Source organism: Pteronotus mesoamericanus, unplaced genomic scaffold, assembly GCF_021234165.1.
Source record: "Pteronotus mesoamericanus isolate MK-2021 breed Mesoamerican mustached bat unplaced genomic scaffold, CSHL_Meso_final scaffold_533, whole genome shotgun sequence".
NCBI lineage: Eukaryota > Metazoa > Chordata > Mammalia > Chiroptera > Mormoopidae > Pteronotus > Pteronotus mesoamericanus.
Genome location: NW_026555320.1, coordinates 4,720,815 through 4,748,787, shown reverse-complemented (window position 1 = coordinate 4,748,787; position 27,973 = coordinate 4,720,815). Strand labels below are relative to the sequence as shown.

Genomic DNA, 27,973 nt, shown 5'->3' with positions numbered 1-27,973 from the left:
ACAACAACACAAAACCTAGAACAATTCTGAGCACAAAGTATCTATAACAACAGGAAACTGCTTTCCTCAATTTAAGGTATCAAAGGCCAAAAATCAAATCAAATCATATTAAATTTTTAAAAAACTAGGGCAATGGAAAACATAACTTAAAAAGTAGATCTAAGTTGGTGAAATGGGTTGGATTCTTTGTCAGTGGAATGAATGGCCTGAAATGTTTTATTAAGCTATAACCTAAGATTTGTTAAATGTTGCAAGTTCTTCAGGAAAAGTTACAATGTTATAGGTTGATTCTTGCTTTGAATTTTAGGAAATGACCAGGAAGAAAAGAAAACTACTGGAAATCTCCAATTCTCTACCTGATTTCACAGCTTTGACAGTGACCCCTGCAACTTCCATTTAAACTTACCACAAAATCAGCCTCTTCTGATTAGTAACTCTTCGAAGAAACGAAACTAGTTTAGAGAAACAGTGTGTATTTGTGTATATCCTATTAACAACGGAAATTGTTTTGTTATTTAATTCCTTTCAAGTGGATTCTATTGATCGAACTCAGCGCACATCTCATACATAAAACATTCTGCGTTGTGTAAAGGGCTCTGCGTGTTTTTGGGAAATGCTGTTAAACAGTACGAAAACTAAGGTGCCTTTTATCACCAAATATCTACTGCCAACACTCAAATGCATGTCTCCACTCAGAAAGGGGAGCCACGGAACAAGCAGAGATGCTCTCGACTGTGTTGGTGCCCGCGACACAAACACATCAAGGGACTGTCCAGGAGTGTGGAAAGCAACCCACGGCTGGTACCATGCAAACAGGAACACCAAACTGGTAAAAAAGCCTTGACTTTCATTTCTGTGCTACAGAAGTTAACTATTGTGGCCCAGAGGAGCGCACAGAATCTGCAGATAGAGAGAAAGGAGGATTTGTGACAAGAATTCATACTTTGCTAGAGGACAGATACTAAAGTTACTGGGAAGGAAAAGATACAGTCTGCAGGAGACATTAAGAGTATCTAATAGCATCTTCATACATTGACCCTGCAATACTGTATGTTGACAATGTACTTCAGACTGAATATTAAGTTCACCAGCCTAATGCGCCTCTCAATTTCTTATGCCCATAACTTTAGCTATTAAAGAACAGAAATTTAAAGTTTGATTATAATGCCTAAAGCTTCAAAAATAGTAGAAGTTTAAAAAGTACACAATCTCGATCCCAGGCATTTTGTGTGTCCAAGACTCATGGCTGTACCATGACGACTTTCAGTAATTAACAAAATTGATAATACTAAGTAATTTTACATAGCATTTGCTGCTGCAAGGCTATAATCAAAATACTTTACATACATTAATTGAATCCTCACAAGACTGTCCTACGAGGCAAGTATTACCACCCACATTTTACCCAGGGAGAAGCAAGGAGAAAAGGAATAGTGATTTGCTCAAAATCACCAATGGTAAGTAGCAATACCAGGCTTCAAACCCAGGCAGTCCAGATTCAAACTGATGATATTAACTTTGATTTATATGTCAAACTACCATTTGGCCCACATGAAATCTATCACTCTGACATCTTATACGCACTTTCAATTCTCCTCCCTTCAACTATGCATATGACTTGCTGGTTTATAGTAAAACAGAGGAAACAAGAAAGATATGCACTGATGATTATTTGGTAAATTTTTGAAAGCTGCCATTATGGTTCTCTTTTATTTAGTTCACCATCTGCACCAACTGGTTATTTAAATTTAAAAAAAAAATTTTTTTTTTTTGGTTTCTATTTTTAAGTAGTTTTCAAAGCCCAAAATTAACCTTAGGGCCACTTCCTCCATGACGGTTCTCTGGGACCAGGGTACACTGTTAGAAAATTCTCACCGTTATTCAATTCATTTTGATTTCACTGACAGTAACGATGCTTTCCGAGCACAGTGGAGGGGAGCGCCCCTGTCCTCAGAGAGCTCATTCTAATAAGAGGTATGACAAGGAGATGCCCTGGCTGGGGTGGCTCAGTGGATTGAGTGCCAGCCTGCAAACGAAAAGCTTGCGGTTTCAATTCCCAGTCAGGGCACATGCCTCGGTTGCAGGTCAGGTCCTCAGCTGGAGCACGTGAGAGGCAACTGACTGATGTATCTCTCACACATCAATGTTTCTCTCCCTCTTTCTCCCTCCCTTCTCTTTAAAAATAAATAAATAAAATCTTTTTTAAAAAAAGCTATAACAAGTAGATAGGCATTGACCATCTGAAGATGCTACATAAGTTGAAAAAAGGATTTTTTTAAAAAAAATTTAGCTGTAATTGACAAACAACATTGTACAACATAGTTTGATATATGTGTATATAGCAGAATGATCACCATGATAAATTTAATTAACATCCATCACCACACATGGTTCTAACTTTTTTCCTTGTGATGAGAACTTTAAAGATCTACTCTCTCAACAACATTCAGACACACACTACAGGACTGTTAACTACAGTCACCATGTTGTACGTTACATTCCTAGGGCTTGCTTATCTAGGAACAATAAATTTTCACAGAGCCAATGATCTTGTCCAACTTTTGATCACTTCAAAACAAACAAAAAACCTACAGAGCAGCCATGAGGAGTAAGAGAGGCACTCTCGCAGGTTGGCTTTCTTCCCCGGCTAAAAACACTGCAGCGTGGCAGGAAAGATGGTGCAGGCATGGCAAAAGGATCATCCAAAAGAGGAGGAACACCAACTGCTGCAGCAAACTGCCCACACACAGAGATGATCACAGAGCCAGAGAGGTCCCAGATCCGGGGATGAGGTCTTCTTTCCGTTCCTGTATCCCCAACACAAGCATAACACCTGGCGCACAATGGCACTCAGTCAATGATGTCTCGTCAACTGCGATGAGTTATATTCACTGGAGCGACACACGGGAAAAATCATCTCTATAGTTCTGTGCATAGGCAGAAGCTACAACTAACTCACCACATGCTCTCGGTCAAGCCACTTCCCTCTAGGCCTGGGTTATCCCATATTCCAAGCGGCAATGATAGTAACTCCTTTGTCAGGGGCGGGGGGCGCGGTTCCAGGGGCACAGGAGATAACGCATTACAGTGCCCTCGTGCTTCTGGTACACAGCACTGCCAGACAGCTGTCTCTGTGCTGCAGCTAAAATCTTCCCGCTGATGAATTTCCGTGCTAATTTCTAATGTATGCTAAGAATATTCTGCTTCTCCCAAAGGATACAAAGCTATTTTCATTTTGAATGGGATGAAAAATATGGCCCATAAACATTTTACCCACTGCCTTAGCCGTAGGGCAAAAAAAAAGAACAACATACCACTGTTCGAGGGCGCTTGGGGAAGGTTCCACAAAGACAGGGGCTTCGAGGCTCGAAGCTGGTCAGGATGCGCGCAGACCACACTGGCCCAGCCCCCATCTACTCCAGAAGTGGGCTGGCATCCAGAGACAGGTCAGACAAGAGGCGTTTTGTGAGACTCGCCTTGACCAGAGCGCAAGCCTAGGCCATCTATGTCCCCTGGCAGCGAACTGATGCCCAACTGAAGGTGTCGGAACCAACCAGATCCAGTTTGGGGGTCCCCATCTGTGATGATCTGTGGTATCATCAAAAGATATTTGGTCTTTGTTCCAGTTTTTTAGCAGAGTTCCTTGTAATTTCCTAAGTGATAAGAGTGATACAAGTGTCTTCTGTTCTAATGAGGTGACTCTTGGCAGATAGCTCTGGGATGGACTCTGGGCATCAGAAAAGCCGAGCACTGATTAGAAGCCTGGAACTTTCAATCTCGGTCCCCACCTTCCAGGGAGGGGAAAGGGCAGATTGAGCCAATGATCAATGGCAATGACTTAAGTCAATAATGCTTGCATAATGGAACCTCCATAAAAACCTCTAAGTGATGGAATTTGGAAAGCTTCCAGGATGGAGAAGAAATCCACATTCCAGGTCCTTTCCAGGCCCATGTGCCTCTGCACCTCTTCACCTGGTCCTTTATTATAAACTGTTCGTTTCCCTGAATCTTGTGAGCCACTGTAGCAAATTATCAAACCTGAAGGAGGAATGTGAGGACCTCCAACAGAACTGTGGTCATCTGGGGATCTGGTATGTGTGACTGGCATCTGTGGTAGGGGCGGTTTTATAGAACTGAGCACTTAAATCTATGGAGTCTGATGCTAACTCTGGGTAGTTAGTGTCCGAACTGAACTGAATTATAGGACAACCACTTGGTTGCTCGTTCGATTCCCAGTCAGGGCATGTGCCTGGGTTGCAGGCCAGGTCCCCAGTTGGGGGCGCATGAGAGGCAACCACACACTGATGTTTCTCTCCCTCTTCCTCCCTCCCTTCCCCTCTGTGTAAAAATAAATAAATAAAATCTTTTTTTTTTTTAAAGTAAAAAATAAAAAGAAACTAAAATTAAGTCTGACAGTACCATTTTCTGCAAAACTTCTTGGGAGGTTCTACCCATCCAATGTTTTATATCCAGTGTTTCTACATACATGTTAACTTTATATACTTTAGGGCTGAAGAAACACTTCTCAATATTTAGGCAAATACTATTTAACCATCAGTTCACACACATTCTACATTGCTGCCAGGAATTTTTATAGCATGGTGTGTGATATAAGATAACATGATTAATATTTTCTTCCTTGACTTAAAGGCAAGCAAAGGCAGGAAATCAGTTAGTCTATGGCACCAATCTGGTGGATAGGTTACTAGGAAGAACCTAATGAAGCCATACTAAATACTGACTTTTCTACGCTGTCACCATCATTCAGGAACATCTGATTCACTGTTTGGTTGTTGTTTTAAAGATTTTATTTATTTACTTTAGAGACAGGAGAAGGGAGGGAGAAAAAGAGGGAGAGAAACATCAGTGTGTGAGAGATATATGATCTATTGCCTCTTGCAAGATCATACCTGGCCTGCAGCCCAGCATATGCCCTGACTGGGAATCAAACCAGTGACCTTTGGGTTCACAGGCTGGCGCCCAATCCACTGAGCCACACCAGCCAGGGATGATTCACTGTTTCAAGTGACATTATCTAGTCACTTTACCTCAGCAGAGCTATCAGGTGCTAATCCACAGCCACCCCCCAACCACCCAGCTCTTGCAACATGCGATTTTCTAACGTGCATTTGATAATTAAGATAACAAAGTTCACCTCTGATAAACGCAAAAAGCACATGTGGGCATTCAAATTAGATACAGAGCAAAGAAGTTGTTTTGTTTGTCCTGCTCCGTCTGCCCCTAAAGCAAAGGAATGAACTGCAAAAGACAAAGATCAAGCTGAGGAATATCTCTATTTTCTCTTTCCAGGTCAGATCAGTTTTTAAAATAGTGGTTAAAAAAACGGAGGCCCAACAAAACCAAAAAAAGAGAAAATACATAGCAAAACTAACATCCTTTCAATGGGACTAAGTGCCATAAATGAAATATTACCATTTCCCCATCATGGTCCCTAAGATACATTATGAGATGGTTTCAGATCACTCAAAACATCTCAAAGTGCTTCTGATCATTTAAAAACTCCAACGGCGAAGCAGCCCTCTTTTCATAGGACGAAATGATAGAGAAGCGTCCCCAATATGAGACTGAAACAACCAAGACCTTTCTCTCTAGGAATTTATCAGTTCTTATAACCCAAATACATTTTAGAGGTCAAAAATACTCTTTCCTAAACTTGGGGTGGGACTCCACAACAGAGTACACAGAAGTCACATTATAGAGTCACGCACCTGGAATTTGTTATTAACTAATGTTACCCCAATAAATTTAATTTTAAAATAATTTTTTTAAAAAACAAAAATATGCACTGGAACAGAGGTACAAGAACCTTCCAGAGAGCACACAAAAAAGCCCGGTCAGTCTCTATGCATTTTTCTCTTCCTCCAGTGTAATCACCTCCTCTAACACCCATGAAGAGCCCTGCTTTCTCTTTATTTCACCTAAAACTCAGGACATCACTAACAATTATTCTCTGACCAATGATTACCTCCAAGCATTCCTTTAGACGTTACACTTCTTTAAGTTGCCTCTAAAAGTCCTCTTCTTGTCATTCTCTAGTGACTTTATGATTAGAAGTCACCAAACACTTTTCATCAAGTTATCCAGAGTAGTAAATTCTTCAAACTTTCAGCCAAAAAGAACCCATGATGTGTGAGCACTCCCAGATTCCTTTATAAAAACTGAGTTACAAGATATTGTGGCCTATTTAGAAGAAGAATACAGAACCCATACCCATTTCCCACAAAAACTGAAGCCCTTTACAGTCAAAGGTTGCATTGTTTGTGTTCACCAGCATATTCTCTGCATTTCAACACTCATACGTATTGGCTGGATGAATGAGCCACATACAGAATGGGGCAAAAGTAGTTTTACAGCTGCTCATATGGAAAATAATACAATAATAAATAATATAAGAATAAACTCTGTGTTTTGCATACTCATAACTGTAAACCTACTTTTGCCCCACCCTGCCTTTGGCAGGTAACATCAAAGAATGAATTTTAAGTCTTTTAAGATTACAGAGGGCTATTTTATTTAAGAAGATGAAAACACAATAACTTATTTTATGTATAGCATTAACTGAGACTAGGAACAATTACTGAACTCTACAAGAAAGGTATAAGTATCAGTTAGAGACCACTAACATCTGTGCTGAAACTCTGTAAATGTTCTCTATACTCATAAAATACTTTTAAGAAATTGACTTTTATGACTTGTCAACCAATTTTCAAAAAGGTGTATTTTTTAAAACTAACATATAATTCACATACCAAAAAATGCACCTTTTAAAAGTGTTCAGTTCAGTGGTACATTCCCAAACCTGTGCCACCATTACTACAGTTCCAAAAAGGCTTGTATCCAGATCAGATAGAAAACGTAAGTGACAGCCTAATGAGCAAGAAACATAGAAGCAGGTAAAAACTGCCTTAATTTACATTCTGAAGGTAGAGAATGTAAGCTAGAAAGGGAAAGCACAGATCCGGTGTTCCGATGCAAGGGGAAACTGAAAGGAAGAAGTCAATATATTTTTTAAAAAATATTTTATTTATTCATTTCAGGAGAGAGGGAGAAAGAAATCAGGTGCCTCTCTCACGCCCCAACCAAGGACCTGGCCTACAACCAAGGCATGTGCCCTGACTGGGAATTGAACAGGTGACCTTTTGGTTCGCAGGCCACTGAGCCACAACAGCCAGGGCAGAAGTCAATGTATTTTTAAATCTTGTAAATAGTTTTTATGGATGGCTTCTATCTGCTGCCCATTGAAGGCAACTATATAAATGACTTTTCCTCCCTGGACTGAAGCTGGGAGTCAAGCAGGCTCCTGTACTCTCAGACTGACTAATGATCCCTTTATTCTTGCTACTTCATTGCAGGAGACTCTTCAGTGAGGTCTTCTAACCACCAAAAGGCACAGGAAGCCCCATACAGCCTCGTACAACCTGGAAGACAGCGCCAAAGCCACCTGAGCATGTGGCCAAAGAGACAAGTAAGGACTACAGAAACCAAAAGGAATTCGACCTAGAGAAGAGCAAGGAACTCAGGCAGAGAACTGACAGAGTGCTGTAAATATAATCCAAACACCTTCCCCAACTCAGTGAGGCAAACTTCATCTCAGCTAAATAGCTCTGGGGAAAGAGGACAGCCTGCCAATTATGGCATCAACTCATCGCTGTCATGCTATTGATATATTCTCAAAACAGCTACCTGCTCGACCTCCAGGTGTTATGTGTGGTTTAGGTATAGACCTCCAAGGCTACATAGCCCACCCACCAAAAAACACCAAGCTGGTGGTCCCTATCTCTGAATGAAGTGATGCCTTGTGAGGTTGTCCCATTCTCAGATCCAGAATGGAACTCTATACCCAAAACCCCCCAAAAAAGGTAGCATGTGGGGAGCCCAGTAAAAGTCAGCAATCATATTAAAACTCCCATACCAAGGCTGCAAACTACGACTAGCCATCCTTGCTAACCTAAGAGGTTTCAACAAAGGGGTTTAAATTGAATGAGTCAGCTCCCAGAATAGAAAGTGAGTTTCATCTCAAATGTCAGGGAAGTTAACTATCCAAAAGAAAAAAGGCTATTTTATACTTAAGTTAAACCAGTAATCCTAAAGTGATCCCTTAAAATGAGGGTAAGGATCACAAAATACCATATTCTCTAACAGAATCATCTACTCGAAGTCTTGTGGGGTAGAAAACTTTAAAAATTAAATAAATAGTCTGGCTGGTGTGGCTCAGTGGGTTGATCGCTGGCCTGAAAACCAAAGCGTTGCCAGTTCGACTCCCACTCTGGGCACATGCCTGGGTCGCGGGCCAGGTCCCCAGTAGGGGGTGCAAGAGAGGCAACTACACACCGATGTTTCTCTCCCTTCCTCTCTCTTCCCTTCTCTCTAAAAATAAATAAAATCTCTTTTTAAAAAAATGAAATAAGGCAAACCCCAAGTAATTACAAAGATGACTAAAATTAACCCTAGTTCCAGCACCTCCCCCAGGCCCACCTGACCCCTCTATCACAGCGTCAGCGGACTCTTCCCTGGCTGTGCTATCCCCATCAGCCACAGGGTTCACCCCGTCTCCGCAAGATTCACCCGGCCCAGAAAAGTGCCTCTTGGCTTCCCAGACATTCTCATTTTTACAGCTCAGCCACCTTTCCTTAAGGCTTACCTGTAACCATTCTCCCCAAGTATGATATCACACCTAATAAGAGTCCTGGTTGAAAACAACACCTTCTGCAGTTTTAGAGATGTGACAGGTAAATGTGTTATTTTCTGATTAGCTGATGGTCAATGTTTTCCTAAGAACTAAAAATAGTCCCTTGTCTAGTCTGTAAATGCCAAAAATACTACAAAATGTGTGCATTGTTCAGCTCTGATTTATTTTTCTAAATGATGTTCAGCTACTGCGTCTTTGGCTGCTCCACTTGGGACACCATAAACTATGTAAGGTTGGTATCAGTATTGATCCAGTTCACGATAGATTTCTGCCTCTAAATCGACAGATCTTCTCTGAGTTTTTTCTTCCTTTTCTTAAGGAAGGCACTTCTGTTTTATCAAAATGGAGGTATAAACTCAAACCACTTCAATTGTGAAAAATAAAAAGATATAAGCCTGCTACCCTTAATACATGCAGAGGGTCCGGGGCATCTCTAATACAACATCACTTTCAGTATAACAAAAATGCTAGGGTAGGAGACGAAGTGACCTAGTGATGGCAATGTTCACCTCCTAAGAAGAAATTTCCTTCCTAGGGCAACAGAAGCTGCCCGTTCACTATATGAACACTGACGGACTCAAAGCGCAATATTGCTTCTTCCCTCTAACACCACTTCATTAACCTCTAACTCTGCCAACACTAGTTAATGAAACAGTCCTAAAATAATTCTGTAGCACTTCAGTTACTACGGAGGGTTACATTCTACGTTTGAGGCTTATTAGGAAACAATCCAGGAACTATATAATTTTTGCTTAAATGGCACAAAGTCCTTTGAGAAAAAACCAGAGCAAGCTTATATACCATACAGCATGCAAGCTCACCTAAAAACCAAGAGCACCTATGTCTGCAGTCACATGGCACAGAAACCCTATGAGAAGTGAGGGGGCCACGGCCACTGCAAGGCCTCTGGGAGAACAAACCTACACCAACACAAAGCTCGACTCCTCACACAACTGCCCCAGCTCCCACCCCTGCTCTGTAGGGTGGAGCTGATGGCGGGCAGGCTCCTAATCACGGGAGCGTTCTCTACTCACAGGTGAGTCTCTTTTAGAGTAAAGAATACAAACAGATAGTCAATCTAGTGCGGTGGTTTGCACAATCCAGGGCACATCAAAATCTCATGAAGGGCCCATTAGAGCAGCGACTGCTGGGCCCCGCTCCCAAGGTTTCTGGCTGGGGGAAGGGGCGGACAATTTGCCTGTCCAATACGGTCTGACATAGATGGCACTGCTGGTCCAGGACCCGCTTTGAGAACCAGGGCTCTATCAGCCTGCTTGTTGACAGAGCTGTTCATTGTAGTCTTTATCTTGCAAGATTTCTGCTGGTCGTTTAAAAATAAAATATATCAGCTTTACATCAGTTTTTCAATTTTTAATTGGAAATCATTTCAAAGTTAACAAAAGTTGCAAAGTACAAAGAACACAAATACTTTACCCAGTTTTCCCTATTGCTACATTTTGTGTATGTACTTTATCACTATTCTCTTCCTCCCTTCTCTATATACATCAAATATTTTTTTCTAAACCGTAAGAAATCTGCATACATCATGGTCATTTACTCCTAAAAAAGGTCAGTGTGTATTTCCTAAGAATAAGGACATTCTCTCACATAACCACAGTAGTTACCAACTTCAGTGAATCTAACACGGATGCACCACTTCCACAATCAATGTATATAAGTTCAATTATGCCCCCAAATCCCCTCCCACTTCCACTTTACAGTCTACGCCTCCCCCAACACCCTGACGACTACTGTTCTCTAGTCCTACCATCAGGACTTTCAGGATGCCATATAAATGAAATCATACTGTATGTTGTCTCTTTTAAAAATTACGACCAGCACACTCTCCCCCTCGGGAGCACAGCCACACCTTTCCAACGTCCCCTGCCCTCCCCTCCCCCCGCACCGTTACCTTTACCCTTCTCTCTTCTAAACTCCAAGGACCCTTCTTTTGCCCCTGTAACTTGTTTCCTAAGCCCATGTCTTCTGTGGCTCACTTCTACCTCTGTGACTTTCTAAATAAACTTTCTTATAAAAATAAAAAATAGTAATAATTATGATCAAATGCATATAAGGTGAAATGGACGGTTTTAAAGTGTAAAAGTCTGTGGCATTAAAGTATATTCACAATAGTACACGACCATCACTGCCATCTAGTTCTAGAACATTTTTTCACCCCAAAAGGAAACCCCAGGCTCACTGAGCAGTCACTCCCCGTTTCCCTCTTCTCCAGCCCGTCAGCTACCAAACTACCAACCCGCCCATCTACTTATTTTCCCTATAGCTTCGCTATTCGGGTGTCATACACAAATGGAATCATACAATATGTGGTCCTTTGTGTCTGGATCCTTTCACTTAGCAAGCTTTCAAGGCTCACCCAAGGTATAGCATGTATCAGTACTTCATTTATTTTTATGTCAGTGTGGAACTTTTTGAGTAGTCACTTTCACTCAGCATAATGCCTATGAGATTCATCCATGTTGTTGCATGCATGAGTAGTTTCTTCATTTTCATTGTTGAGAAGTATTCCATTGTATGTATATACAACAGTGTGTCTGTCCGGTCACCAAAAGACCTTTCACTCCTGATACTTTCCCAGGAATATAATCATGTAACTCAAGGTAATTTACAACAAAGGGGGTTATGATATTTTTGAAAATGGCAAAAGAAAAACTCAATATACATGACATATGTAGGTTCACAATCCCTTACATGTAACTCCAAAATTAAAAAAAAAAACTCTTAAATATCAAGATTTTTGGTAAATTTCAGTGAAGTCATCTGGAGACAAACCCCGACCTGACCTCCACTATACTAAGTCTCTTTATAGTCTTTTTGTAGTCCTCTTAGTGAGGTTAGTCATCCATTTGCTGCAGAAATATTATGTCTGACATATATCCCACTGGAAGGACATAATTCATATCTGATCTATGTACTGCACTGCCTTTCCATATTCAGAAAAATTTATAAACTCATCTGACCCTGTAGATTCTGGAACACAGTTGTGATCTTGTACTTACACAACTCTAAAAGTGAGACAAAAATTCAATTGTTAATTACTAGAGTAGTAAACAGGCATTAATCTCTCTGTTACAGACTGGCTTCCCATTACATCAACTAAAGCATGAACTCTATCCCTCAACAACCCACTTATGAACAATATACGTCCTGCGTGGTCTTTGCAGGTTATCATACAGCCGTAAAAAATTGACTGCCATTTACAAAATCACCTTTTCTAATGAAATCCACACACAATCTTTTGAAAAATAAATGCTGCCCTGGGTAGTGTGGCTCAGTGAATTGAGTGTTGGCCTGTGAACTGATAGGTCACCGGTTTGATTCCCGGTCAGGCCACATGCCTGAGTTGCGGGCCAGGTCCCTGGCTGGGGGCATGCGAGAGATAACCAGTCAATGTTTCTATCAGACATCAATGTTTCTCTCCCTTTCTCTCTCCCTTCCCCCGTCTCTAAAAATAAATAAATAAAATCTTTAAAAAAAAAAAAAAAGCAAATGTTAAAGTTCTCAGAACACTTGATTGTTTCAAGACATATTCTTCAGCAGACACAGGAGACAGCACCGCTGGGACACTCAACCGCCCTTCATTGCTCCGCACCTCAGAAGAGATCACAGCTGCTCCACACCCATCCCATGTGCACTGGGAACCTGGCGGTGCCAGGCAGAGCGCGCAGGAAACCGGATGGACCAAGACAAACAACAGTCCAGCTCTATGAAGCCAACTCTCTAGTGGGAGGAATAAGACTCACAAAACCACTGAGAAAATATCAATGAGAGATCCTGTCTAGGATATAATTTAAACCAACTGAGGAGTGATAGATTGGGATGGTGAGGTAAAGCCTCTGAGAAATGAAACTGAAGCCAAGAACTAAACTCCAGAAGACAAGCGAGGACCCAAAGGAGGAGCAGTGCAAAGGCCCCGACAGAGAACAGTCCGCACCGGTTGAGGCCTAGGGAAGAGGCCAGTACGGCTCGAGCATAACAAGAAAGGCAGAGAGCAGTACAGGATGAGGTCCAACAGCCCAGGGCCAGCTCACGCAGGACAAGGAGTTGGGAATTTCTTCCAAGTAACATGGAAAGCCATGAGAGGATTTTAGGCATGGGAGTAACATGATCTAACTGGTATTTTTAAAAGTTCACTCTACTTGCCGCAGAGATGTAATATGGATAACATGGGACTGGTAATCCAATCCTTTTGTTTTAAAAAAACAGAAATATATATTTAATACAAATATGCATTTATATGTATATGTTTAATACATTATCACTTCATATAATAAAATGCCAAGAAAAGATTGCATTTCCTGAAGGTATATATATTTTTTAACCAACGTCCTGAATGATTTCACATGTGTACCAACATCTTTGGTTGGCCAGTTACGATTCTAATAGCTACCACAGCCAACAAATTTAAGAACTTCCTTTGTGGATCCTATACATTAACATTAAGTTTTATTCTTCTAATAAATCCTGACAATAAAATAGACAGTCAATAAGTACAAAAGAGTTTAAATTGCTGTTATTTAAATATCAAGACATCTTTCCTTTCCTAAACATACCAATACTTAATGAAAGCAGTTTGTAAAACAAGATCAGAGCTGAGGTTATTGACCTATTACAGTTAAAAAGCAACTGCAGCCTATAATTAATTCTACTTTAGTTCCAAAAGAAAACAGCGACTCAAGAAAATGTGTATGAGACATGCGCAAAAGCAAAAACAGAAAACAACCAAACCAAAAAAAATTAAGTGTGCAAGAACAACAGAACTCTTAGTTGTGTTTCCACAAATTCAGAGTTGCTTTTAAAACAAAGAAATGATTCGCTTTTGAGAAATAATGCTTCTGAGTTTGTTCTCAAATTACAGAAAAAATATTTCTGGAGTTATTGTATTTCAGCATCAGATTATTTCAAGCACAAAAATTTATTTTTGTGGATAGTTTCCCTCCACAAAATCAATCTGAAGAAGCTACCTAGTTAATGCAAAATATTTATTCCATGGTAAGCTGCTTAAAAGTAATCTATATCCTCAAAAATACAGCATGCTCTTAACTGAAGAATTCTTTAACTTGGATTACTGATATCTAAATTCTGTGAAAAGATTAATTGCTCCACTTTCTTCAATTTAAAATTCTGCACAATAAATCACTTAAAGATTATCTTTATTTTTACACCATTTCTTACTATACAGTACTAAAAATACTGGTCAATACCTTAAGTACTTGGTACTTCCCCTTTGACTACATTTCCTGTAGTAAGATTTGAAGGAACCGACGGAACTGCTACTCTCAAATATTAGGAGGCTATTTTGAAAAGTTTAATCTGCAGTTCAGACCACAGAACAGAGGTCAAAGAGAAAGTTCTTCTGGATCTATTTATGGATTTCAACAAACTAGCTGTTGCAGGACTCCATTCTCAAAGCAAGACTGAAAATTCAAGAAAGCTCTAATTTATATAATTTCTCTGGAAAGTTGTAAATTTCATGCTGAAGCAATAAAATGTAAACTTTTACATATAATAATAAGTTTATTAAATCCTACTAGGCTCCATCGTAAACACTGCACCGCCATGAAGAACATAAATAGCAAGATTAATGATTTAATTATATAAAATATATTCAAGAACAAATGCTGCGACACTCACTCTGTATCTCACAGGCACTCAGAAGAACTGGAATATGCGTTCTCTTTGTCCATATAGACAAAACATCCACAAAGAACAACAGCTAAGACTAGAGCTGGCTGTTATTTGAAGGCACCAACAGGAGGCTTCTGGAAATCTTAACTGTGGTTTCTTTAAAAGTTTTTGAGGAGCACACAATGCAGAGATCTGACAAAGACCCCTCCTAATCCAAGGCCACATGCATAACGAGGAACTCACCTGTGTTATACTCCTTCAACTGCAAGTCCTTTACAGGCATGTCATCAGGAGTCCGAAAGGCATTAAGAATCTGCAAGAATATGGTATTTACGGTAATGACAGAAATCATAATCAAATACTGAATATTATATATTTTCCCTACTGGTTTTTACTCTACATAATTTAAAGCTAGGATTACCTTATAAACGCAAATAACTTCATAAAGGAAAAAATTTACATAACTTAAAGCTATGATTACTTTATAAATGCGCTCTGGCATTCAAAAACTGTTGAATGAGTTGAATGTAATTATTTAAGTATATAAAGAGGCAGAAGAGCACAGCTGTCACGAGCTGGAGCACAGGCTCAGGCCTGAAATCAGACGGCCCGCGTCCTGGGCCTCCCTGCCCGCCTGCGGCATGGCCCGTCCCTGCCCAGTTTCTCATCTGTTAAACATCGGATGATACACTGAACACGTTCCAGTCCATGGCCCTGCACCTCCTCGGCCTGCGAGTTCTTTTCCTCATCTTCTGGACTGTCCTCTCAGTGCATTCAGTCCTGGGCTCAGATGTCACTTCCTCAGTGAAGGCCTTCCCTGACTACCGATCTAAAACAGTCCCTACCCCAGCGGTGCTCGAGTGCTTTGCTTTACTTCAGAGCACTTATCACTGCCTGAAATCATCTGCCTTTGGCTTACTCTTTCTACTATCCACGGAGGCGGTAACCTTCTAATGTTCACGGCTGTATCCCATGGTGCCTGTCCTACAGCAGTGCTTAATATTTGAAGTGAATGGATTAAGAGTAATGAAGTAATGCTTATAAGCATCACACAACGCCAGCACAGAGTAAGCGCTGTTCGCTCTTGTAATATTCTGACCAAATTCTTCCGTATGTTCTGCCATAATTTAGTCAGTCGGTCCTTTAACCCTCAGGAGTCAGGAAGCTCCCAATTTTTACTCTTGTAACTGAACTGCATCTCTGTGTATGCTGTCCAACCTTCCCTCTTGGACTAGGCCAAAGGGGTGACCATCAGGTCTGAGGACGGCAATCGTCCGTCAGTATTTTTTACAAACCTCACCTCAGTGAGTACACGCGTAACTGGGGAGATCTGAACGAGCGCTACGATGGCACCAAAGCCAAGGCCCTGGGTCAGCTACCGCACTACAGTGACACAAGATGTGGGCACTGCCAGGAGCTGGGTGAACGACACCCAAGGCTTCCCTGGGCATTTCTCTGCCCCATCCTGTGAATCTGTAATTTTTCAAAATAAAGTAAAAAAAAATTGTTTAACTGACCAAAACAATGTTTAAAAAAGCAAAACGAACATGAAAAACAAAAAGACACATACCTCTTCTTTTGTGGCATTTGCAGGTACCCCACTTAATCGAATAAGCTTGCTTGGCTTCTCCTCACTTTGGCCAGTCCTATAATCTTGATCCTTGAAGCCAGAATAAAAAATTATTTCAGAAGTAAATATGTGTTAGTACAAAATGAAACTGAACATAAAATATAAGTACTCAGGTTCAAAAATCTAATTAATTTGCATCATATGAAGATATGAAAAACCGTAATTTTCTGTGTTACTGAGTTCCAAAATTTGACCTCAAATCATTAGAATACAAGTGTGCTTAAGACCAACGCTCACTGAGGGAGTCTGGAAATAATGAAGCAGAATCTTAAGAGAAACACCATTAAACAGGACTTTTATAATCAGGGGGAAAAAAATAAAACTTTCTCAAAAGTGTAATTTTCTTCTGTTGAATGAGAAAAACAGGAAAGGAAGAAAGAAAAAGAAAATTAAGCCAGATGTCATTTATCAAAGATGTCATCTATAAACAAATTCCAGAACAGCCCTGGCTGGTGTGGCTCAGTGGACTGAGTGTCAGCCTAAGAACCAAAGCGTCGCTGGTTCGATTCCCAGTCAGGGCACGTGCCTGGGTTGCAGGCCAGGTCCCTGGTAGAGGGTGTATGAGAGACAACCACACATTTCTCCCTCCCTTCCCCTCTGTGTAAAATTAAATACATAAAAATCTTTTAAAAACCAACAATTTTATCGAGCATTTAACTTGTGAGAAAACTTCTCCTTATACTAAATGACTGCACTTCCCAGTTGTGTCTACTGTCCTGGTGTAACTGTCAATAGTGTCCTCTTTTACTCTTGAAAGTGCCCTACTTTGAACAATAAATTACATGGTCACCCACCCCTAACATTCTCAAAATCTAGCATTTGAATAGCATGTCTTAGGATTACTGTCCAAAATAATAGAAACCTGAGTAGAGATGGGTAAAATCTATTTTAAAAGATAGTATTTTCAGCCCTGGCTGGTGTGGCTCAGCAGACTGAGTTCTGGCCTGCGAACCCAAGTGTCGTGGTTCAATCCCCAGTCTAAGGCACATGCTGGGGTTGCCAGCCAGGTCCCCAGTAGGGGACGTATGAGAGGCAACCACACGTTGGTGTTTCTCTCTCTTTCCTCCTCCCTCCCTTCCTCTCTCTCTAAAAATAAATAAATAAAATGTTTTTAAAAAAAGATAATATTTTCATTGTCCAAATGCAAACAACTCTCCTCACTTTGATTATATGTATGTTAGATTATATATCATATATATAGAAATCCAACATTTAAGTTAGCTGCAAGAAGATACTTGCAACATTAATATCACCTCCTCATGACTTCGGAAAGACTCCTAGGTATTCCCTAAATGAATTTAAATAAGAAAATGAACCCCAAACAGCCACAAGGCCCGAATATGCAAAAGCTGAGAAAATCGACTCACACAAACAAGAATTTTCAAACTAAATTATCCCAAGGCATTTAAATCAGCACCATAAAGCAAAATATTAAAGAGACACACATCAAAAATATGATTTGAGCTGAGGGTCTTCTTCAGAGATGTACACTCCATTACCTGAGTACACATTTTGCTTTTTAATCATTGTATAAGGAGAGACCCAGCGCCAATGGTCCTGGAATCTAACTGCATCCCTCAGAAAGGCTTTTGAAAGAGCTAAAACGCACTTCACTCCATTAACATACCTGCAGCTCCTGCTGGGCATCGCGAGAAGTTTTGCCCTCTGGAAAAGACTTGCTCTGGCCATAGCCAAATATCTGGCTCCCTGGCAGCCTGTGATCCACATCGCGGTACTCCATGCTCCTGTAATCAGTGTCTTGCCGGCCCAGAAAGTCCAGACCGCCTTCTTCTTTAAATAGACCAGGATCGGAACTCTGTTTTTCATCTCCAGAAGGCTGTGACTTGTCTTGGTCTTGAAGTGGACTTTGGCTGTTTTGAAAGTCTGATGAAGACTCATGTTCAAAGGCTACACCTTGTGTTTCTCCTTCTCTTGTTTCTGAATGTTCAAATTCTCCTTTCTGAATACCAAAAGCAGGCCTTTCTGTTGTATGGTCATGTGCAGATTTTTCTCTCTTGTTCACATTCATACCAGAATGTTCTCTATCTTGTGTAGAGGGCTGAATGTAATCCAAAATATTTGGATCCACAGAGGGCATCTCCCTACCCTTAAATTCCATACACGTTCCCACGTCTCTGCCCCTAAAGTCCTGATCAGTCCTGGACCGGTGTCTACCTCTGAAATCTGAATGTGGTGTATCCCTGTCCCTAAAGTCCAGATCACTAGTACCTGAACCTCGGCCTCTGAAGTCCACCTGTGTTCCATCTTTGTCCCTGAAGTCCAAATCAGATACATCTCTATTCCTAAAATCAGAACGAGATGGATCTCTGGTCCTGAAATCCAAATCTGATAAATCCCTCCCCCTAAAATCTGCATGAGATCCATCCCGGCTTCGAAAATCTAAATCATAAGTGCCCCGGCCCCTGAAGTCAGGTGGAGGAACGTCCCTACCTCGGAAGTCAACAGTGTGAGCATCCCTGTCTCTGTAGTTCATGTGAGATGCTTCCCTACCTCTATAATCCATGGAAGTACCATTGCCGCCCCTATAGTCCATAGGTGGTCCTTCTCTATCCCGAAAGTCCCCAGAATGTATGTCCCTACCTCTGAAGTCCAACTGTGATGAATCTCTGCTCTGGAAATCAGAAGATGAAAAATCTCCCCCCCTGAAATCATGTCCAGACCCCTCCCCTCCTCGATAGTCACCATGCAGTCCGTCTCTAACTCCATAGCTGAAAGAATGCTCTTCTATATTTGCAAAGGGAGGTCCCGAATGCCCCTGGAAATCAAAGGGAAGTGAATCTCTGCCAGGAAAGTTGCCAGAGTGTCTCTCTTGAGCATGACTCTTAAGGGGAGGAGGAGGATAATCCCTGTTCCACCCGGGAGCAAACCTTTCTTCTTGGCTCCCACTGTAGAAACAAAGACAGTGTTATTCATATTGTCCAGAGAGTTTGCAATCTACACACCAGCATATTCTTCTCTAATCACAGCACATTCTTCTGTAAATATTTTTTTTGGGGGGCAGAGTTCTGTAACAAGGTCCTAGATATGCAGAAAACAGCAAGGTTTTGCTATTTTAGGACGAAGTGGCGGAGTAAACTTTTATGCTCCCATTTCAGAACACGAGGAAAGTCAACACAAGGTTTTCAACATGACTGCTGCAGAAAAAGCTCTCACCCAGTCCTGCAACAGGGAAAATCCGCAACACCAGATAAGCTAGCATTGGTGACACACTATAGAAATGTCCATTTCCTACAGCCAGGGAACTTAAAATTCCAAGATCAACATGATGATTCCTATACAGCGGAAGAATCAATGCACTGTAATTTCTTATAGTAAGTTTCAGGAGGTGTCTTTCTCATGGCTGCATACAGGAGGAACATTCTGAAATATTTGATTACAGTTACGCATGGACACCACCCAACAGAATGGATGCAGGCCCAAAATGCAGACACACTGGCTGTAAGCAACCAGTAGGAGCACTCCAGTGTACACCAGCTGAGCGCCAGCCTGACTGCATCTAAGTCCCAGCACAGTAGCTCCACCCAGAAGCACTCTCATCTGGTCCCTACTATTGTAACTACTCAAGGGTATCACAGAAGGCAGCATGAATCATGCCACAAAGCATGTATTAAGTTGACTAAGTCAAGCAATAGCATCCAGGAGCTTAATGCGGAAGGGGACCTAGAGAGAGCATTAGGCCTTCAAGCATTATCCCCAGGTACCCGTTGGAGAAGCTGATATTCCAGATTCTAATGACTCATGTTAATTTTTCATGGTAATAATTATATTTAAAAATAAGTATAGTATTAAATTCATGTTCTCAGTTTACAGAACTCAAACAATAAGTAGGAACTGGCCCAATCTTTTATACTACTCAACTTCTGTCCTTTGCCTAACCTCTAAGGCATTTTACATTGTTCTGGCTTTGATAAAAGTTTAGGGAGTTCAAACAGGCATTTAGGTACCCAGAATTTTGACCTTGAGGGGGACAGTAAGGCATGAAAAAGGAATACATTAAGTGATCTGAAGGGTTATCTGCTATTCAGCCGTAAAACAAAAATATTAAGAGATCAGGTCCAACTCAGCACCCCCAGAATATACAGGGTCTATGACATGACTCATCTAAACTCGGCTGCTCCATTATACTAGAAAGAGTCAAAGGACAACTGATTCTGGGCCACTCAATTCAAGACAATCAGTAACAATGCCAAATCCTTTCTTAAAAGTAATAAATTTACCAACAGCAACCTAAACATTAGAGTCATGCATATGTAACAAATTTTCAGAACATGATGATTTCCGTGAGCTCCCATTAACACTAGTTATTTCTACATAGTACAAGAGGAGCAAGTTTAAATGTTCTTCATAAGTAATACAATTTAACACTAAAATAAAGACATTACCACTAACTGTAATGTCTCCCCTATTTAAAATCATTCAAATCGCAATAGTTAGCTTGCAGGGAGACTTAAGCCTCAGCAGACACTCGCAGGACAAGGGCTGCGGTATCTCAATTTACATGTTTTCTGACCAGAACACATCCAATACTGTCTTTAAATACTGCCCTAAGGATTATCTTACCCTCTTAAATTGAGAAGATCAAATAGATCAAGAGTAACCTACTGTGTACTAGGGTTGTTAGAACTGTATTTTATGTAGACTACTCAAGAAACAGTTCTATTAATATAAAATAGCAGTGACTATGAAAATAATTTTTAACCAAATTAAAAAATTTTAAGAGAAGTTAAAATGACATACAAAATCATTTTCCTGCAAGATACCTTTTTTAAAATTCCAAGTTAGTCCCCCGCAGAAGTTATGCTATATAAACTATGTCTTCCTTCTACTCAAAGATCTTAAAAAACAGCACGTAATGACTTATAGTTAAACTAAAATTAAAATGAGGAAATATAATTTTAAATAATAAATTGGTCAAAGTACAAGTACTCTGAAAATTTTTAGACAGTTAGGCAATAGAGCTAAGGTTATCTGACATTTCCAAAGGCTTATCTAAACCATGGAAATGGGTTAAATTGATAAGAAACAGCCTTATTTACAAAATAATTATCCATAAATATAAGTAAAAATAGCTTATTGCTGCTGTGCCAATGGAGTAGCCTACTTTCTTTCTCACTGCTTCACAGATAAATTCACTTTCACTTTAAACTAAAAGAAAAAAACAAAAAACCCCACACAGAACAGATTACAATCTAAATATATAAAACTGTTTGAAAATACAAGCCCACTGATCTAGACTAGGGATCGGCAAACTTTTTCCATAAAGAGCCAGATAATAATTATATTAGTCTCTATTACAACTATTCAACTCTCCCACTGTAGCATGAAAGCCACCACAGACAATCTGTAAATGAATGCTCATGGCTGCATTCCAATAAAACAAAAATGAACTATGGTCTGTAGTTTGCTGACCACTGACCCAGACCTTAATATTTTGAAAGAAAATAACAGCATCATTACCACTGCTTTAATCTAAAGATTACTAAGCAGAAAGTAAAGACCCCTATCACTGGTATTTATGAAACACTAGCTTTACTAAATACTATATGGATTTTTTAACTCGATTCTCTACCTAAATTTTTCACTGGACCCCAAGCTTTAGAACATTAAATGGGATGTTTATTAAATTTGCACAATAAAATCTTGCAGACTGACAATCCAAAAGGAATGCACTAGTAACAGAAGTTTCCACTGGAGCATCCATACTTTCTAATGTGTAACTTTAAGGTCAGATTTCTTAGCCATATACCAAGTAAAATGATAAAAATCACATTCCTATAGCATTTTATTAATTATAAACACAAAGCAAAAGTTTTAAAAAATACTATCATCAGTGTTTATTATATTGGCTATTTAAAAAATTAACCCCTTTCACCCGGACTGGTGAAGCTCAGTGGATTGAGTGCTGATCTGTAAACCTTCTGGTCACCAGTTTGATTCCCGGTCAGGGCATGTGCCTGGGTTGCGGGCCAGGTCCCCAGTTGTGGGTGTGCGAAAGGCAGCCGATCGATGTACTGAATATTAATCTCTCTCACAAATCGATGCTTCTCTTCCACTCTTTCTCCCTCCCTTCCCCTCACTCTAAAAATAAGTAAAATCTTTTTTTAAAAAGGTACCTCTTTCACAAATATAAATTAACTCCCTTCAAATCTAAACTATACAACTGAATGGCACCACATTCGCCACTTATCTTTGTCCTCAGTAATGCCTAAAACTGAAATGTAGCTTAGAAAATTGCATCCAGTCATTTTTTTCCCTCAGAACTATTTCTGGTGGCTGAAAATCAATGTGCCACACAGGCAAGACACAGCTCTGGATTCTAGAACTAAGTTAGTGAACTTAAATTAAACATTTATGTACATTTATAAACATTTATGCTAACTTTCCTTATCAGTCAAGCATGTATTACTTTGCTAAAAGGCATTTTTTAAAATTTAAAAAATACTAAAACATAAAACACTTGGCATGCTGTGTATTCAGTCTCAAAATCACTTCAGAAGTGACAAGAAATGTTTAAAAGTTTCCAATTTCTTTAAATCAGAGTTATTTCTACACAAAGAAAAAGTCTTTTATAGTAGAGCAAAAAAAAAGTTATGCTATATCGTTAAATCAGTCCCAATATTCAAATGCTAAGACTTACCGAAAAGGTCCTGTTCTGTTAGCAGATCGGGAATCCCCCCACATCTCTTACGTCAGGAGGGCCCAATAAGTAGATCGATCCTTCTGCTACCAAGCTCTAGTTATAGCAGTACCTATACAAAACAAACCACAGAACATAAGCACATCCACAGATGAAGTAAAGGCTAAGCTAGTCTCCTCCAGCTTGACTTATGAGGGACTACATCAGCAGGGATATTTTTGGAAGTCACCTTTAAAGATTTACATATTAGTTTATAACAAGAAAAATATACTTTTAATTAAAAAATGTGTACTCCAGAACACCACACCTTCTCAGTATACTAAGAATGCTTCACACTTAATAAATACTTACTAATTTTTCCAGCAGCCTTTCTACCTTCCTTTTTGGAAAAGGCACCTTAACATAACACCGTTCTCAGTTCTACACCATTAAGCCTGGCCAACCAGAACAGTCTATCACCCTCCCCACAGTGATCCTCTGAAGGGGGCACAGAACCCACATCACGCTGAGAAGTCATCGGCAGAACCTTTGCCGCAGCAACTAAGAAAGAGGCAAACTCTCATGACATTGGATTTGGCAGTGGTTTCATGACACCAAAAGCACAAAAGAAACAAATGAAAGAACAGATAAAGTACACTTCATTAATTTTAAAAACTTTTGTGCATCAAAGTATACTGTCAAGAGAGTGAAAAGATAACCGACAGGTCTGTAAAATGGCAGACAAGGAAGTTCCAAAGTCTAGTTCCTTCTCAGAAATATTAAAAAACAAGCAGTAACTGTCTAAATCAACTTTGTTGGAGCTTCAGAAAACAGCCAAAAGTTTATAACAATCAAGCAAATGCTCCATCAAGCTATCTTCATAGTTTTGTGTTTTTACTCATCCCTGATCCATGCCCTCTCTACCGTGGCAGCGGTTTTAGTCTTGAAGCAGTGGCAGCCCAGTTCCCAGATCTGTCCCTCAAATCAAACAGAAATCTGATTTGCAAATTATTGTGTACATCCATTTTAACCTGTCTGGGGGATATCTGAAGGATTGATGCAAGGTGCCTGCTTCTATTTTACCTAAACAGAACTCAGCGGGGAGGGGGAGAAGCAGGAGGCGTTGCTAATAAAAGCTGCAAAGCAGACAACAGACTCACATATACAGAGAAATTGGGGTGAAAAACTTTAAGACATTAGGACATTCCAAAGCAACACTTAAAGGGAAAATTGTGAAAGCCACACATATACCCAGACACATGATCGGACAAGACCGAAAAATCCCTTCATCTTTCACCTTGGGCTAATCTCTAGGCTCAGGGCAAGCTGAACTAAGTGCTGAAGGAGCGTTCCAACACAGGACTACTCTGCAAAAGCAGAGAGGAGTTTAGTTTCTGCTTTTCTCTTTTTTTTTTTTTTTTGTTTTTGTGGTATTTTGTTTGTTTTTGGTTTGTTTGAGCTCCTGGCATTCAAGGAAACCTTGCTTAAAACATCAGATAACCAGAGGAGCAATGGGAAGCAGCTGGACCTCAGCAAACCCCATGAACCTGTCCCCAAGGCCCCCTTCCTTTGACTGTCCAGTCAGCGACAGCAGCCCCACCCTGGCTCGCTCCTTTCCTATGACATTTCCAGAGCCAGAGCTGCCCTCCTGGGGCTCCCTCCGGGTGCTCTTCTATTCTCGGCCCTTCCCTGTTTCACTCTCCCCAGCTTTAATAGGTGTATTCTCAAAAAAAAGAAAAAAGAAAAAAAAATAGATGAACAAGTGCTAAAAAAAATAAAATAGAAAAACATGAGACATCAGTGATCACATATAACATAGAGCAATCTTTGCAAAAATAGTTTAGAAAAATTCCCAAAACAGACTACTATAGCCTGAACAATTAAAAAAAATAAATCAGCAAACTCCAAGAAAGGGGGAAATCTGATTTCCAGAGTTACCACACTATAATAGTCAAATGCCCAATTTTCAACAATAACAACAAAAAACCCACAAGGCATACAAAGAAACCAGAAAATATGGCCCATTGAAAGAAACAAAATAAATCAAAAAAATCATCCCTGAGTAGGCCCAGACATCAAACTTACTAGACAAAGGCTTCATAACAACTGTCTTAAATATGCTTAAGAACTAAATGATAACATGGACAAAGAACTAAAGGAGATCCGAAAAGCAATGCATAAACAAAATGGAAAGATCAACAAAGAAATTTATACAGAGAAACCAAACGAAAATTCTGGAGCTGGAAAGTACGATTATTGAAATGAAAAATTCACTAGATGGGTTCAACAACAGAGCTGAGCAAGCAGAAGAAAGGATTAGCCAATGTGAAGATAGGACATTTGAAATTAATAAGTCTGAGGAGCAAAAAGAAAAAAGAATGAACAAAGGTGAACAAAGCTTAAGGGGCCTGGAGACACCATCTAGTGGGCCAATGTAAGATTGTAGAGCCCTGGCTAGGTAGGCATAGTCCAGTTGGCTGGGCATCCTTCCAGTAAACTGAAAGGTCACCAGGTCAGGCTCTGTGCTCTGTCCTAGGTCGGGGTGCTTGCAGAAGGCAACCATGGATGTTTCTCTCTCACATCAATATTTCTTTCTCCTTTCCTTCCCCTCTCTCTAAAATAAAATTTAAAAAAAAAGATTATGAAGTCTTAGAAGAGAGAAAGGGGCATAAAGACTATTTGAAGAAATAATGGGACCCCAATATCCCCCAATCTGGTGAAAGATATGAACCTACAAATCCAAGAAGCTAAATGAAGTACAAGTAGCATAAACTCACAAGACACACTGTGATGAAACTGTCAAAAAAACAAGGAATCTTGAAAGCAGCAAAGAGACTTGCAACATAGAAGAGATCCTCAATAAAATTATCAAACAATTTCTCATCAGAAACCTTGGAGGCCAGACAGCAGTAGATAACATAGTAAATGCTGGGGGGAGGAAACAAATTCTATATCAAGTATTCTATGCCAGCTATGATTGAATATAAATTTTTAAAAATTCTGTATCTGGCAAAACTCTCCTTCAAATATGAGGGAGAAATTGCGCTGGCAGAGTTGCTCAGTTGGTTGGAGTGTTGTCCTGTACACCAAAAGATTGTAAGTTTGATTCCCAGTCAGGGCACATACCTAGGCTGCAGGTTTGCTGCCCGGTCAAGGTGCAAATGGGAGGCAACCAATCGATGAATTAAAAAAAAATAAATACATGCATAAAAAACAATTATTAATTTGGTCAATGAGGACACAATTTACAAAGATGTTATCTGTGACATCAAAAAGAGAAAGAGGCTCTGGCTGGTGTGGCTCAGTGGACTGAATGCCGGCCTGTGAACCAAAAGGTCACCAGCTCGATTCCCAGTCATGGCACATGCCTGGGTTGCAGGTCATGTCCCCAGTTGGGGGCATCCAGGAGGCAACCAAGTGATGTTTCTCTTCACACATCAATGTTTTCTCTCCCTTTTTCTCCCTCTCTTCCCCTTCTCTGAAAATAAATAAGTAAAATCTTTTCTAAAAAAGAGAAAGAGGAAGGAAAGAAACTGTATAGAAAGATTTTTTTGTATGCTATTGAACTTAAGTTGGTATAAATTCAAACTAAACTGTTATAACTGTAGGATGTTAAATGTAATTCCCATGGTAACCACTAGAAAATTATCTATAATATACACATAAGAAAATAAGAAGGAAATCCAAACATGTCACAACAAAAATTTCAACTAAATACTAAAGAAGGCAATAATGCAAGAAATAAAAATACAAAGCTATAAAGCATATAGAAAACAAATAGCAAAATGGCAGAAGTCCATCATCAGTAATTACTTTAAATGTAAATGGTTTAAATTCTTCTAATCAAAAGACCAGAGACTGGCAAAATAGATTTTAAAAAAATGACCCATCTATATGCTGTCTACAAGACTCTATTTTTCCCCCCATAAACAGTTTTTATTGCATTTTTAAAATATCACAAATGAACCAGGAACCGTGTGGCATCTTGCAGTTTCTGTAGCTGGGCGACTTAGGTCTCATTTTCAGCCTGCTGAACTGCTCCTTTTTCAGAAGCACAGGCACCATGCAAAAATTTTCTGATAGCCTTGTTTTTAACTGCTGTGGCTTGTTAAAATCAAAGCAGCTGCCTTTGATACAAGTTCAATATCATTTCCTTTCTGGGCTTGAGATCTGAACAAGCAACAACTAACTGCATCCAAACCCTGTGGATATATTTTTCCCAAAGAAATTTTGGATTTCAACAAGAGAATCATTTTCCTAAATAACATTGTTGGGGAAGTGAGCATACAAAGACCTCATCTGGTAACGGAAGCTCAGTGTGACATTCCTGATCCCTGATCACATTCCGTACCCGACTACCAATAGTATGAACCAGCAACCTTTCAGTTTGCGAGATGACGTCCAACGCACTGAGCCACACCACTCAGGGCTTCAATGTATATTTATGTCTGACTTTCCAATTCCTCTTCCAGAAATTTATTCTCTAGATATTTACAATGTGTGGTGACACGTTTACAAAGGTCCATAGTGCAGCACTGTCTGTAATAACCAAAGATTATAAACTAAATGTACAAGGGAAGACTCCCCCCAAAAATGAAATTTACTTATTAAAAAACTGTGTATTTATTCTTACATGTTTAAATTTCAGTCACCTTCAAAGTATTCTCCATTTGATGCAATATACCTATCAAGACGTTTTTTCCACAACTCAAAATAGTTTTTGAACTTGTTGATTTTGATGCCTTTCAATGCTTCTGCCATTTTTTTGTTTCACCTTTTCCATGTTGGCAAAACGTTTCTCTTTGAACACTTTTTTCGTCAGAGAAATGAAAAAAAAGTTGCTTGGTGCGAGACTGGGTAAATAGAGAGGGTAGGGCACAGGAGTCATGCTCTTTTGGGTCAAAAACAGCTGAACATTCAGAGCAGTGTAGGCAGGTGCACTTGTAAATCACCAATTATGAAATGGGCAAACATAGTGAGTCTTCAAAAAAATTCACTGAAGCTGAATGCAGCCTGTCATAATACCACCAGCAGGTCACTGATCCAGATGGATTCCTAGAACACTCACCTAGCAAGGGAAGCATGAACCACAAGGGGCCTGCCCTCCAAAAGATAATTCCAGTCTTCTTGGAGTCCCCCCTTATATTTCAATAGAGTATATTTGTACTATTGAAATACTGTGCAATTCCAAAAAATACAGTAGCAATGTTAATTGATATAGGATAAGCTATTATATATTAAATCTAAAAATATGTGCAAAATACTATATGTAATACAGCACCATCTGTGCAAAACAGAAAGGACTGTATACAGCAAAGTTAGAGAACTCAATGCTTCCTAATTTTAA

The 27,973-nt window shown here is 39.8% G+C and overlaps 1 protein-coding gene across 5 annotated transcripts in view; it reads right to left on the bottom strand.

Annotated features, from left to right (window-relative positions):
• RBM6 (RNA binding motif protein 6) overlaps positions 1-27,973 on the bottom strand; it is an 85,060-nt gene that overhangs the window by 47,745 nt on the left and 9,342 nt on the right. For 2 of the 5 annotated variants that reach the window (XM_054594621.1, XM_054594622.1), the window contains exons 2-5: positions 22,648-22,759; positions 17,617-18,895; positions 15,930-16,019; positions 14,603-14,672 (exon numbers count right to left, since the gene is read on the bottom strand). In XM_054594621.1, coding sequence (XP_054450596.1) covers positions 14,603-14,672; positions 15,930-16,019; positions 17,617-18,895; positions 22,648-22,691 — 1,483 coding nt within the window. In that variant the 5' untranslated portion in view covers positions 22,692-22,759. Of the gene's footprint in view, positions 1-14,602; positions 14,673-15,929; positions 16,020-17,616; positions 18,907-22,647; positions 22,760-27,973 lie in introns of those variants that run through there. The other 3 variants (XM_054594623.1, XM_054594624.1, XM_054594625.1) reach the window with 3 other exon arrangements.